Below are 14,204 nucleotides of genomic sequence, written 5' to 3'. Positions count from 1 at the left end.
GTTCTTGTATGCGGGACCCAGAATTAAAAACACCCCCCTCTCAACATGCAACCTGAATGATTAGTTTGTGGCCTCAACTGCAGCCCTGGGGAAAATTAATCTCGCCAAGATAGCTGCTGCCTCACAGCGCCATTACCGGTGGGGACAGGCTCTTGTCATAGAAAGTTTGGGGCTTTGTTATAACACCAGTCCTTGACTGCGCGTCCTTTTCGAAGGATGAGAGAGGATATCTTATTGAAACATACAAGATTGTTAAGGGTTTGGACACGCTGGAGGCAGGAAACATGTTCCTGATGTTGGGGGAATCCAGAACCAGGGGCCACACACACACACACACACAGTTTAAGAATAAGGAGTAAGCCATTTAGAACGGAGATGAGGAAACACTTTTTCTCACAGGGAAGGTACACAAAAAAGCTGGAGAAACTCAGCGGGTGCAGCAGCAACTATGGAGCGAAGGAAAAAGGCAACGTTTCGGGCCGAAACCCTTCTTCAGACAGGGAGTTGTGAGTCTGTGGAATTCTCTGCCTCAGAGGACGGTGGAGGCCGGTTGCTTTTAAGAGAGAGCGAAATAGGGCTCTTAAAGATAGCTGAGTCAGGGGATATGGGGAGAAGGCAGGAACGGGGTACTGATTCGGGATGATCAGCCATGATCACATTGAATGGTGGTGCTGGCTCGAAGGGCTGAATGGCCTCTACTCCTGGACCTGTTGTCTATTGACTGGTAACACCCAAGTTTTTTTTTTGTCTAGGACATGGTGTGTTTCACAGCTCAGACTCTGGTCCGCATTCTCTCCCACGGCGGCTATCGGAAAATCTTAGGACTCGAAGGAGACGCCAGCAGTAAGTCATGCACGGTCCTGCCTCTCCATTCCCGCTCCCTCCCCTTCTACACTGCCTCTCTCCTCTATCTCTCTCCCGCCCTCCCCTCTTGTCCGAAAAAGCATCTTGCCTGGAAACATCACATTCTGGTTTGGGAACTGCTCTGCAGAGAGTAGTGCGTTCGGCTGAACTCACCGTGGGCACATGCACACAGGCACATGCACACAGACACACGTACAGGCACACACACACACACACACACACACACACAGACACACACACACACACACGCACACACACGCACACAGACACACACACACACACACACACACACACACACAACTATTTTATTGAACGGTATATTCTGGAGGTATTGCCTATCCAGGCAGCTGAAGAAATTCAGAGTCTCTCTGATGATCCTTCAGTGCTTCTACTCTGGGGCTGTAGAAAGTATCCCGACTAGAAACATCACAATCTGGTTTGGGAACAGCTCTGCCCAGGACTGGAAGGCTCTGCAGAGAGTAACGCACCATGGGAACTACATTCGCCCCCCCCCCCCTTGCAGGGACCTATAGAAACATAGAAATTAGGTGCAGGAGTAGAGGCCATTCGGCCCTTCGAGCCTGCACCGCCATTCAATATGATCATGGCTGATCATCCAACTCAGTATCCCGTACCTGCCTTCTCTCCATACCCCCTGATCCCCTTAGCCACAAGGGCCACATCTAACTCCCTCTTAAATATAGCCAATGAACTGTGGCTTCAACTACCCTCTGTGGCAGAGAATTCCAGAGATTCACCACTCTCTGTGTGAAAAAAGTTCTTCTCATCTCGTTTTAAAGGATTTCCCCCTTATCCTTAAGCTGTGACCCCTTGTCCTGGACTTCCCCAACATCGGGAGCAATCTTCCTGCATCTAGCCTGTCCAACCCCTTAAGAATGTTGTAAGTTTCTATAAGATCCCTTCTCAATCTCCTAAATTCTAGAGAGTATAAACCAAGTCTATCCAGTCTTTCTTCATAAGACAGTCCTGACATCCCAGGAATCAGTCTGGTGAACCGTCTCTGCACTCCCTCTATGGCAATAATGTCCTTCCTCAGATTTGGAGACCAAAACTGTACGCAATACTCCAGGTGTGGTGGTCTCACAAAGACCCTGTACAACTGCAGTAGAACCTCCCTGCTCCTATACTCAAATCCTTTTGCAATGAAAGCTAACATACCATTCGCTTTCTTTACTGCCTGCTGCACCTGCATGCCTACTTTCAATGACTGGTGTACCATGACACCCAGGTCTCGCTGCATCTCCCCCTTTCCCAATCGGCCACCATTTAGATAATAGTCTGCTTTCCTGTTTTTTGCCACCAAAATGGATAACCTCACATTTATCCCACATTATACTGCATCTGCCAAACATTTGCCCACTCACACCCAGCCTATCCAAGTCACCTTGCAGTCTCCTAGCATCCTCCTCACAGCTAACACTGCCCCCCCAGCTTAGTGTCATCCGCAAACTTGGAGATATTGCTTCAATTCCCTCATCCAGATCATTAATATATATCGTAAATAGCTGGGGTCCCAGCACTGAGCCTTGCGGTACCCCACTAGTCACTGCCTGCCATTGTGAAAAGGACCCGTTTACTCCTACTCTTTGCAGTTTGGCCCCTATCACCGCAAACCTGTCCTGTCCAAGTGTCATTTAAACATCGCTATCCCACCTGCCCAAACGACCTCCTCTGGCAGCTCGCTGCATAGAACCACTGCCATCCATGTGGAAGAAGTTGCCCCTCTGGGTTCCTGTTAAATCTTTCCCCTCTCGCCTCTGCCCGCTGGTTCCTCCCCCCTCCCCCCCCATCTCCATCTGTGTAGGGAAGAACTGCAGGTGCTGCTTTAAATTGAAGATAGACACAAAGTGCTGGAGTAACTCAGCGGGTCGGGAGAGAAGGAACGGGTGACTGAAGAAGGATCTTGTGCCTTCTCTCCAGAGACGCTGCCTGTCCCGGGCGAGTTACTCCAGCACTTTGTGCCTTTCCTTTGGTCAACCGGCATCTGCAGTTCCTCGTTTTTCTCCGGATATACCTTGGGGGGGGGTCGAAGGGCCTGTTTCCCGCGCCAGCTATGTGACTCTGGCTCTCTCCCCAGGCCTGGCCGTCGAGATGTCTACCTGGGATGGGGTGATCGTGACACCGTCTGAGAAGGCCTACGAGAAGCCTCCCGAGAAGAAGGAAGGAGAGGACGAGCCAACAGAGGGAGCAGAGGAGGAAGAGGAGAACATGGAGACCACAGAATGAAGGGATGTCGGACATCATTCAGCAGTAGGTTTACTGGTCAGATTCATACTCTCAGCTTCATACAGTTTTTAGTTTAGTCCCGTCCACCAAGCTACAGCTTACAGCTTACAGACACAAAACGCTGGAGTAAAGGGCCTGTTGGGGGAGTCCAGAACCAAGGGCCACACTTCTCCCCATATCCCCTGACTCCGCTATCTTTAGGAAGGACATTCTTGCTATTGAGGGAGTGCAGCGTAGGTTCACCAGGTTAATTCTGAGTTGGATGATCAGCCATGATCATATTGAATGGCGGTGCATGCTCGAAAGGGCCGAATGGCCTACTCCTGCACCTAATTTCTATGTTTCTATGTTTAGAAGGATGAGAGGGGATCTTATTGAGGGTAGGGATGGCGGGACTGTCATATTAATTCCCGGGATGGCGGGACTGTCATATGCTGAGAGAATGGAGCGGCTGTGGGCTTGTACACTCTGGAGATTAAAAGGATGAGAGGGGATATCATTGAAAATTATAAGATTGTTAAGGATTTGGACACGCTAGAGGCAGGAAACATGTTCCCGATGTCTGAAGAAGGGTTTCAGCCCGAAACGTTGCCTATTTCCTTCCCTCCATAGATGCTGCTGCACCCGCTGAGTTTCTCCAGCTTTTTTGTGTACCTTCGATTTTCCAGCATCTGCAGTTCCTTCTTAAACATGTTCCCGATGTTGGGGGAGTCCAGAACCAGGGGCCTCACACACAGTTTAAGAATAAGGGGTCGGCCATTTAGAACGGAGACGAGGAAACACTTTTTCTAACAGAGAGTTGTGAGTCTGTGGAATTCTCTGCCTCCAGAGGGCGGTGGAGGCTGGTTCTCTGGATGCTTTCAAGAGAGAGCTAGATAGGGCTCGTAAAGATAGCGGAGTCAGGGGATATGGGGAGAAGGCAGGAACGGGGTACTGATTGGGGATGATCAGCCATGATCGCATTGAACTGTGTGTGTGGCCCCTGGTTCTGTGGACTCCCCCAACATCGGGAACGTGTCTCCTGCCTCTAGCATGTCCAAACTCTCAACAATTTTATATGTTTCAATAAGATCCCCTCTCATCCTTTTACACTCCAGAGTGTACAAGCCCAGCCACATCTGGCATGGCACCTCGTGGCATCATTATAGAAACATAGACATAGAAATTAGGTGCAGGAGTAGAGGCCATTCGGCCCTTCGAGCCTGCACTGCCATTCAATATGATCATGGCTGATCATCCAACTCAGTATCCCATCCCTGCCTTCTCTCCATACCCCCTGATCCCTTTAGCCACAAGGGCCACATCTAACTCCCTCTTAAATATAGCCAATGAACTGTGGCCTCAACTACCTTCTGTGGCAGAGAGTTCCAGAGATTCACCACTCTCGGTGTGAAAAAAGTTCTTCTCATCTCAGTTTTAAAGGATTTCCCCCTTATCCTTAAGCTGTGACCCCTTGTCCTGGACTTTCATATGAAGACTTTAATCTCTGTAAGCTTGCTATTCTGTAAATTGACCACGTGTGTGCAGTATAGAGTGGTGCACAATATGCTCTGAACATCAGAGACATCTAAAGTTTTTTTTTTTTCCTCTCCCCCCCCCCCCCCCCCCCCCCCATGTTTTTGGCTTTCCTTTCTCTTTCAGATCAGTCCCCAGGAGCTGAGATACAGTCGGCCAACACACGCACACAAACACACGCCGTTCCTGGTACCGGATCAGCTTCCACCTCAACCGTTTGTTACTTTTTAACCCTACTCATCGTGTTATTTTTGTAGTTCGTTCAATTTGCAATAAAGCCTTTCTTTCATTTCAATTTTCTCGTCTGTCAGTAACATGGTTGGAGGACTCTATAATGGGGCAGCAGTTGTCTTGTAGATAGAGCACAAAATGCTGGGGTAACTAACTCAGCGGGACAGGCAGCGTCTCTGGAGAGAAGGAATCCCATCCCATGTGGACATGTCGACAGCCGGACTACAGTCACAGAGCTGGAGCTGGCAACAGGCCTTTCTCTCCCCATGCGGGCACCGACAAGGCTGGCCGAGTTATACTGGGAGAAAACAAGGAACTGCAGATGCCGGTTGACCAAAGGAAAGACACAAAGTACTGGAGTAACTCGGCGGTTCAGGCGAGAAGTAACGGGTGACGTTTCGGGTCATAGAAACATAGAAAACAGGTGCCGGGAGGAGGCCATTCGGCCCTTCGAGCCAGCACCGCCATTCATTGTGATCATGGCTGATCGTCCCCAATCAATAACCCGTGCCTGCCTTCTCCCCATATCCCTTGATACACTCTTGAGTTAAAGAAGGATGAGAGAGGATCTCATCGAAACATATAAGATTGTTAAGGGCTTGGACACGCTAGAGGCGGGAAACATGTTCCCGATGTTGGGGGAGTCCAGAACCAGGGGCCACACACACATACAGTTTAAGAATAAGGAGTAAGCAATTTAGAACGGAGGCGAGGAAACACTTTTTCTCACAGAGAGTGGTGAGTCTGTGGAATTCTCTGCCTCTGGTGGAGGCCGGTTCTCTGGATGCTTTCAAGAGAGAGCTAGATAGGGCTCTTAAAGATAGGGGAATCAGGGGGATATGGGGAGAAGGCAGGAACGGGGTACTGATTGAGGATGATCAGCCATGATCACGTTGAATGGCGGTGCTGGCTCGAAGGGCCGAATGGCCTACTCCTGCATCTGTTGTCTATTGATTCCATTAGCCCCTCGAGCTCCATCTAACTCTCTCTTAAATCCATCCAGCGATTCAGACTGAGAGTCAAGGGAGAGGGAAACACAGAGATATGGATGGGTAAGGTGTGAAAAAAAGACATCAAAAGGCAAATGTAGAATAGATGAAATTAGCCAGGAGAAGATGAGTACAAAGTAAGCAGATAAAATATAATTGGGAGCAGTCCGGCTGGTGGGAGAACTGGGAAGGGGGATGGAGAGAGAGAGAGAGAGAGAGAGCAAGTTAGAGAAGTCAATGTTCATACCACTGGGGCGGAATTTGCCCATCTGAAATAAAAAATAAAAGGACTGGACAAACTAGATGCAAATTAGGTTCACGAGATTGATCCCTGGGATGGCGGGACTGTCATAGAAAACATAGACAATAGGTGCAGGAGTAGAGGCCCTTCGAGCCTGCACCGCCATTCAATACGATCATGGCTGATCATCCAACTCAGTATCCCGTACCTGCCTTCTCTCCATACCCCCTGATCCCTTTAGCCACAAGGGCCACATCTAACTCCCTCTTAAATATAGTCAATGAACTGTGTGGCCTCAACTACCTTCTGCGGGAGAAAATTCCACAGATTCACCACTCTCTGTGTGAAAAATGTTTTCCTCATCTCGGTCCTAAAAGATTTCCCCCTTATCCTTAAACTGTGTGGCCCTTTGTTCTGGACTTCCCCAACATCGGGAACAATCTTCCTGCATCTAGCCTGTCCAACCCCTTAAGAATTTTGTAAGTTTCTATAAGATCCCCCCTCAATCTTCTAAATTCTAGCGAGTACAAGCCGAGTCTATCCAGTCTTTCCTCATATGAAAGTCCTGCCATCCCAGGAATCAGTCTGGTGAACCTTCTCTGTACTCCCTCTATGGCAAGAATGTCTTTCCTCAGATTTGGAGACCAAAACTGTACGCAATACTCCAGGTGTGGTCTCACCAAGACCCTGTACCTGCCTTCTCTCCATACCCCCTGATCCCTTTAGCCACAAGGGCCACATCTAACTCCCTCTTAAATATAGTCAATGAACTGTGGCCTCAACTACCTTCTGCGGGAGAGAATTCCAGAGATTCACCACTCTATGTGTGTGTGTGTGTGTGTGAAAAATGTTTTCCTCATCTCGGTCCTAAAAGATTTCCCCCTTATCCTTAAACTGTGACCCCTTGTTCTGGACTTCCCCAACATCGGGAACAATCTTCCTGCATCTAGCCTGTCTAACCCTTTAAGAATTTTGTAAGTTTCATTAAGATCCCCCCCTCAATCTTCTAAATTCTAGCGAGTACAAACTAGCGAGTCATATGAGGAAAGATTGAAAAGACTAGGCTTGTATTCACTGGAGTTTAGATGGATGAGGGGGAGGGGGGGGGAGGGGAGGTGGATCTTTGAGAAACGTATAAAATTATAAAAGGACTGGACAAGCTAGATGCAGGAAAAATGTTCCCAATGTTGGGCGAGTCCAGAACCAGGGGCCACACACAGTCTTAGAATAAAGGGGAGGTCATTTAAGACTGAGGTGAGAAAAAGCTTTATCACCCAGAGAGTTGTGAGTTTGTGGAATTCCCTGCCACAGAGGGCAGTGGAGGCCAAATCACTGGATGGATTTAAGAGAGTTAGATAGAGCTCTTGGGGCTGGTGGAGTCGAGGGATATGGGGAGAAGGCAGGCACGGGTTATTGATAGGGGATGATCACAATGGTGCTGGCTGGATGGGCTGAATGGCCTCCTGCACCTATTTTCTATGTTTCTATGAGGTGCCGTTCCTCCAGTGTGCGCTGGGCCTCACTCTGACATATTAAAATCCGCTCGCCTTCATTATAATTTTCACAATTCGGAGTTGCTGCCTCCCAACGGCAGCCAGCATCGTCAAGAGACGCACACCACACCCTGGCCACACGCTCTTGTCTCACCCCTGCCATCAGGAAGAAGGTACAGGAGCCTGAAGACTGCAACGTCCAGGTTCAGGAGCAGCTACTTCCCCACAGCCATCAGGCTATTAAACACTACAACCTCAAATAAGCTCTGAACTACAATGGAGTCTTGAAGGTACACATAATTGCTGGAGAAACTCAGCGGGTGCAGCAGCATCTATGGAGCGAAGGAAATAGGCGAAGTTTCGGGCCGAAACCCTTCTTCAGTCTGATGGGGGGGGGGGGGAGATGGAAGGAAAAAGGGAGGAGGGCGAGGGCGAGGGGATGGGAGGAGACAGCTCGAGGGTTAAGGAAGGGGAGGAGACGGCAAGGGCTAGCAAAATTACTCAACAACGTACCTCGGTGACTGCCAATCACCACCCCCCCCCCCGGACACCTATTATTATTTATTCAAATCATGTGCTATGTCGCTCTTCCAGGGAGATGCTAAATGCATTTCGTTGTCTCTGTACTGTACACTGACAATGACAATTAAAATTGAATCTGAATCTGAATCTGGGAGAATTCAACGTTAATGCCATCAGGACGCAAGCAACCCAGGCGGAATATGAGGTGCTGTTCCTCCAATTTCCGGTGTTGCTCACTCTGGCAATGGAGGAGACCCAGGACAGAGAGGTCGGATTGGGAATGGGAGGGGGAGTTGAAGTGCTGAGCCACCGGGGTTCAGGTTGGTTATTGCGGACTGAGCGGAGGTGTTCGGAGAAAACGATCGCCCAACCTCCGCTTAGTCTCCCCGATGTAGATCAGCTGACATCTAGAGCAGCGGATGCAGTAGATGAGGTTGGAGGAGATGCAGGTGAACCTTTGTCACACCGTCCGCATTACAAGGACTGGCCAGCTGTTGCGCGTTCTTTGCGGAAGGGAGACTTGGGGGACTTGTGTAAGGTCTTGTGCGTCCTCTTATCTGTTTCGCCGTCAACCCTCCAGCTGATCGCTCCTCCGTTGTCTGCCCTCTTCTATCATCCTTAGCAGTACGATCTGTTAATCATAAGGTTAGACGAAATGCTGTAGAACTCAGCGGGTCCACCTGGCGCATCTGCTGAGTGGACCTTTGCTATAGAGTCCGAGGGCGAGTCGAGAACAGGGACTTCAAGACTGAGTTCCCTTGGGGGGGGAATTCTGAGCAGTGCTCTGCCGGGAGGCGGTGTGTAAGCTGGTAAGGGGAGGAGACAGCAGGAGCAAACGGTTGCGGAGGACCAGACCGTTATGCCGCTAGTCGTGCAGTGGTGGGAGATATGGTATATGAGGTGCAGCTATCCTCCCCCCACTACTCAGTGCCTGCTCCGCACTTTTGCGCAGGGGAGAACGACTCCTTGGTACATAGAGAGAGATTGCGGGCTAATGTCCGTGTGTGATTGAAGCTTGCTACGATCTGTGAAGATCGATGATGTAGTTAATGCGCGCTGGAGCGATATTTCTTTTCGGTGCAGCTTGTCTATTGATGCGTAAGCTTAGTCACCCGATTTCGGTCAGTTGACCTGGGCTAGAGTGGCAGACTGATGTATGGGGAGGTTTGGGGGGGATACAGGTGATACGCTTCGGACCTTGGCACGACTGCGCGGTGAAGCTGACAGGAGTCGAGGGAGCGGGGTAAAACTAAAGGGTCACATCCTCCTGCGGTTGCACCGGGAAAGTGCCCGGGTAGGGCTGGTTCATGCGGGAAGGGAAGCATTGACAGGGAGTTAACGGAGGAGACCGTATATATCATCCCCACGTATTATCCAAGTTTTGCAACACTCGACCAAAAGGAGGATACCCACAAATCATTTTTACATCGACATCCACACAGTGACTCCTCCACAGTTTCCTGTGCTGGCCGGACGGGAAATAGATGCGCTCACTCTTTGTTTATTGCGGCACTGTGGGCGGTTGTGTTTCCTCAGCTGCTGCAGACGTACATCCCCCATGACCTCCCTTTTGGATGACCAATTTGCTAGATGAGCAACCGAATGGTGGCCGATTCATCTAGAGCACGAGATGCAACTAGACTGGTTGTCATGTATCACCATTCATTAACGTAGCAAAAGACCGGCAGTCGTGAACAAGTGCATGGTAGTCGAGCATGCATCCACAAAACGACAAGTGTAGCATCACCTGCGAGGTTCAGCACCAGTTGTACAGGGTCCCGGTGGACCACGGCCTGTGCGGATTTGGAAGGAAGACCATTCCACCCTGAGGAAAGACATTTAAAACCCTAGGGGGAAGTCAGGATATCCGTTTCACCAGACTGATTCCACAGACTCAGATTTTCATGCAAGTCAGACTCCATACTTCCGCGCCCACCCCGAAATTGAGGTGTATCGCACAGAAACTTACCAGTCCTTAGCGGTTGACAAACTGACATGCATGACATTCACAATGTTGGGAATTGGGACAAGGGTCACCCACAAAGCATACCAGGGCCGATCACACATCCTGAGAATAGGAAACACGATGCACGCGTTTACATAGATTGTGATCTGTACAACAGAATCCAGAAGTAGTTGCGCACACACACAGTTATCCGTTTGCTATAGCTTATGACGATTCACCATCCCTATGTGGCTAGCGCAGAGGGGTTGGAAGAGGCAGCCCCAGCATTCCTCTGTTGTGCCTTTTTTCGTCCATACTGCACAATACGGTACAGGCCCAAGGGCATACCGTCTACCCTACGCACCTCCGAATGCGTTGTTCCGAGTAGTCTAAGATCTTTGTTCAACACTGTGATTGTATGCTAGAAACAAGAACAGTGTGATACAAGCTATGCTCATTCGATTGAATTGACTTGCTGCAGGTGCATGCAATTCGATGGCTGATCATCCAGACTCATTCTTCCCGCACCTTCCTTCCTGCCAATACGCGGATTTGATCTAACTGTAGGGCGGCACAACGACCCCCCTACTGCATGTCCCACTTACAGGTCTCAATGAGAACCCTCACAACTGTGGCTAGAGAGTTGCCTAGATTCACCAACCCCTCTTTGTGAAAAACCGTCACAATACTCATTGCACCCCCGAAAAGCTTATCTAAGTTGCAGTCACCAGCACTGTTCCCTCCCATTGATACCTAGCATCTCCAGAGTTAGTGTCTTGAATCCTATCAGTATCGTCCAGTGCGCCGGCACAAGGCACTGCTTTCCTCGTGTTACTCCCAATGCCCCCTCACACTTAGGACACCTGCATACTTCTGCCAGATGGCCTGAGCTACCCGGACTGCGGTTCATCAATCGTTCACACTGGACTCACTGCCTATATCATTGAGAAACACGACAGGAACCGCACGTATATACTGGGCGCACCGATTGAGAGACTGTCTCCGAATCTTATAGAATATTGATAAACTTCCTTAAGGGGTTGGACAGGCAGCCCTCAGAAGATTGTCCCGATGTTGGTCGGACAGTCCAGCAACACATATCGTGCCACATCAGTTTAAGGATAAGCTGGGAAATATTTTGGACCGAGATGAGGAAAACTATTTTCCCCCCGACAGCCACACGCCCCAAAACATCTAGATGGAACTAGCGAGGTAAGAGTCGATTGAAAGTATGGATATCGAGCGGCAGCGAACTCTGCACTTTTCCCCACTCACTGTAACAATCTAACTAACTAAGCGATCAGAGCTGGGTCTTACACGAATATGGGCTAATTAGGCACCGAGTAACTCAGATGGGGCAGGTGGCATATGGGACGCAGGCGGATATGGAGATATGTGTATGGGGAACTGAGTTGTGCAGCCATGACAGCACTGATAATATGACATGGCGGGAGCCGGCTCGAAAAAAAGGCCGGAATTTCCCCTACTCACCTGCCCCTGATTGTCTATGTTTCGATCCCGCCAGGATCTTTGTTTTGGAATCTGCCATATTAGTAGAAACATAGAAATTAGGTGAGGAGTAGAGGCCATTCGCCCTTGCCAGCCTGCACCGTCGCCATTCAGATGATCATGGGTCTGATCATCCCAACTCAGATCCCGACCGGCCTTCTGCCACTTTTATACACACATCTAATCCTGGTCCGACCAATCGCTTACTATGGTGAAAAAGGTTCTTCTCATTGTCTCATTGTCTCTTTATGATAGTTGGAGACGGCAGGAACATTTCTATCCCACCAGGTGGCAGCATCTCCTAATTTAACATGTTGCCCCTATCATTCCATGATGCAGAGCACAAGGCTGCTTTCCTCGTGTTACCCTAATGTCCCTGTCCCACTTAGGAAACATGAACGAAAACCTCTGGAGACTTTGCGCCTGAGGTTCCCGGAGGTTGCAGGTGGTTGCCGGAGGTTGCAGGTAGTGGAGACTGACGAAAACCTCCGGGAACCGCACGGAAACCTTGGGTGGGGCGCAAAGTCTCCAGAGGTCTCCGTTCAGGTTTCCTATGTGGGACACTCTTTGGAGGGGGCTATTTAATTACCACCCCTCCCTCTGCCCGCCTGTTGCGGCCTCACAGCGCCAGAGACCCGGGTTCGATCCCGACTACGGGCGCTGTCTGTACGGAGTTTGCACGTTCTCTTCCCGTGACCCGATGTTCCCCCGTCTCCTCCCGCGCCCGAAAGACGTGCGTGATTGAACTAGTGTACTGGTGATTGAATAGGCACGGACTCAATGGGCCGAAGGGCCTGTTTCCCACGCTGTATCTCTAAACTAAGCTAAGCTGCAGATGCTGGTCTACGAAATAAGGCACAGAGTGCTGGAGTAACTCAGCGGGTCAGGCAGCATCTGTGGAGAACATGGATAGGTGACGTTTCACAGAGTGCTGGAGTAACTCAGCGGGTCAGGCAGCACCTGTGGAGAACATGGATAGGTGACGTTTCACAGAGTGCTGGAGTAACTCAGCGGGTGCAGCAGCATCTATGGAACTAAGGAAATAGGTAACGTTTCGGGTCGAAACCCTTCCGGGTTTCGGCCCGAAACGTTGCCTATTTCCAGAAGGGTTTCGGCCCGAAACGTTGCCTATTTCCTTTAGAAACATAGAAACATAGAAATTAGGTGCAGGAGTAGGCCATTCGGCCCTTCGAGCCTGCACCGCCATTCAATATGATCATGGCTGATCATCCAACTCAGTATCCTGTACCTGCCTTCTCTCCATACCCCCTGATCCCCTTAGCCACAAGGGCCACATCTAACTCCCTCTTAAATATAGCCAACGAACTGGCCTCAACTACCCTCTGTGGCAGAGAGTTCCAGAGATTCACCGCTCTCTGTGTGAAAAAAAGTTCTTCTCATCTCGGTTTTAAAGGATTTCCCCCTTATCCTTAAGCTGTGACCCCTTGTCCTGGACTTCCCTAACATCGGGAACAATCTTCCTGCATCTAGCCTGTCCAACCCCTTAAGAATCTAGCCTGTCCAACCCCTTTGCTCCATAGATGCTGCTGCACCATAACTCAGCGGGTCAGGCAGCATCTGTGGGGAACATGGATAGGTGACGTTTCACAGAGTGCTGGAGTAACTCAGCGGGTCAGGCAGCATCTGTGTGAGAACATGGATAGGTGACGTTTCACAGAGTGCTGGAGTAACTCAGCGGGTCAGGCAGCATCTGTGTGGAGAACATGGATAGGTGACGTTTCACAGAGTGCTGGAGTAACTCAGCGGGACAGGCAGCATCTGTGTGGAGAACCTGCATAGGTTACGTTTCACAGAGTGCTGGAGTAACACCCATGTTCTTTACAAATGCTGCCTGCTGGTCAGCGCGGATTTAGTGGGCCCTGTTTCCACGCTGTATCTCTAAGCTCAGCTAGACTCCATGTCCCCTAACTCCCTTGTCGCTCCTAGCGAACATTATTTTTATGTTCGTCCCTTGAGTAAATTAATTAAGACCTCTATCCTCTGCCAGTAACAGCGAGGTTGAGTTGCCCAATCTTTCCTCCTGCGTATTAAATCTTGAACCCTGACTACAGGCCATAAATCAGTCCCTCACTCAATCAGAGCAACATCGCATTTACCATAACAACTCGGATGATTCCAACTGGTTTCGAGTCAAGTCTAGAAAGTTTATTGTCATGTGGCCCAGATAGGACAATTGAAATTCTTGCTTTGCTTCTGCACAACAGAATATCGTAAACAAAATTGCAGAACAGCTCACAGTTCGATATACACAGAAATAATCAGATAAAGTGCAATAGAAACATAGACAATAGGTGCAGGAGTAGAGGCCATTCAGCCCCTTCGAGCCTGCACCATTCGCCATTCACTGTGATCAGGATTTGAGTATAGGAAGGAGCAGGGAGGTTCTACTGCAGTTGTACAGGGTCTTGGTGAGACCACACCTGGAGTATTGCGTACAGTTTTGGTCTCCTAATCTGAGGAAAGGACATTCTTGCCATAGAGGATTTGAGTATAGGAGCAGGGAGGTTCTACTGCAGTTGTACAGGGTCTTTGTGAACCACACCTGGAGTATTGCGTACAGTTTTTGGTCTCCTAATCTGAGGAAAGACATTCTTGCCATAGAGGGTGTGAGTATAGGAGCAGGGAGG

At 49.7% G+C, this 14,204-nt stretch overlaps 1 protein-coding gene across 1 annotated transcript in view; it reads left to right on the top strand.

Annotated features, from left to right (window-relative positions):
- The window catches only part of ilf2 (interleukin enhancer binding factor 2), a 44,354-nt gene extending 39,433 nt beyond the window's left edge, over positions 1-4,921 (top strand). Inside the window, 3 exon segments of the mRNA XM_055631566.1 lie at positions 753-843; positions 2,963-3,147; positions 4,753-4,921. Of these exon segments, the coding sequence (XP_055487541.1) occupies positions 753-843; positions 2,963-3,111 (240 nt within the window). The 3' untranslated portion in view covers positions 3,112-3,147; positions 4,753-4,921.
- The last annotated feature ends 9,283 nt before the right edge of the window (positions 4,922-14,204 follow it).

Source organism: Leucoraja erinacea, unplaced genomic scaffold (genome assembly GCF_028641065.1).
Source record: "Leucoraja erinacea ecotype New England unplaced genomic scaffold, Leri_hhj_1 Leri_805S, whole genome shotgun sequence".
NCBI classification, from domain to species: Eukaryota; Metazoa; Chordata; class Chondrichthyes; order Rajiformes; family Rajidae; genus Leucoraja; species Leucoraja erinaceus.
This window is presented reverse-complemented; position numbering and strand designations above follow the sequence as displayed.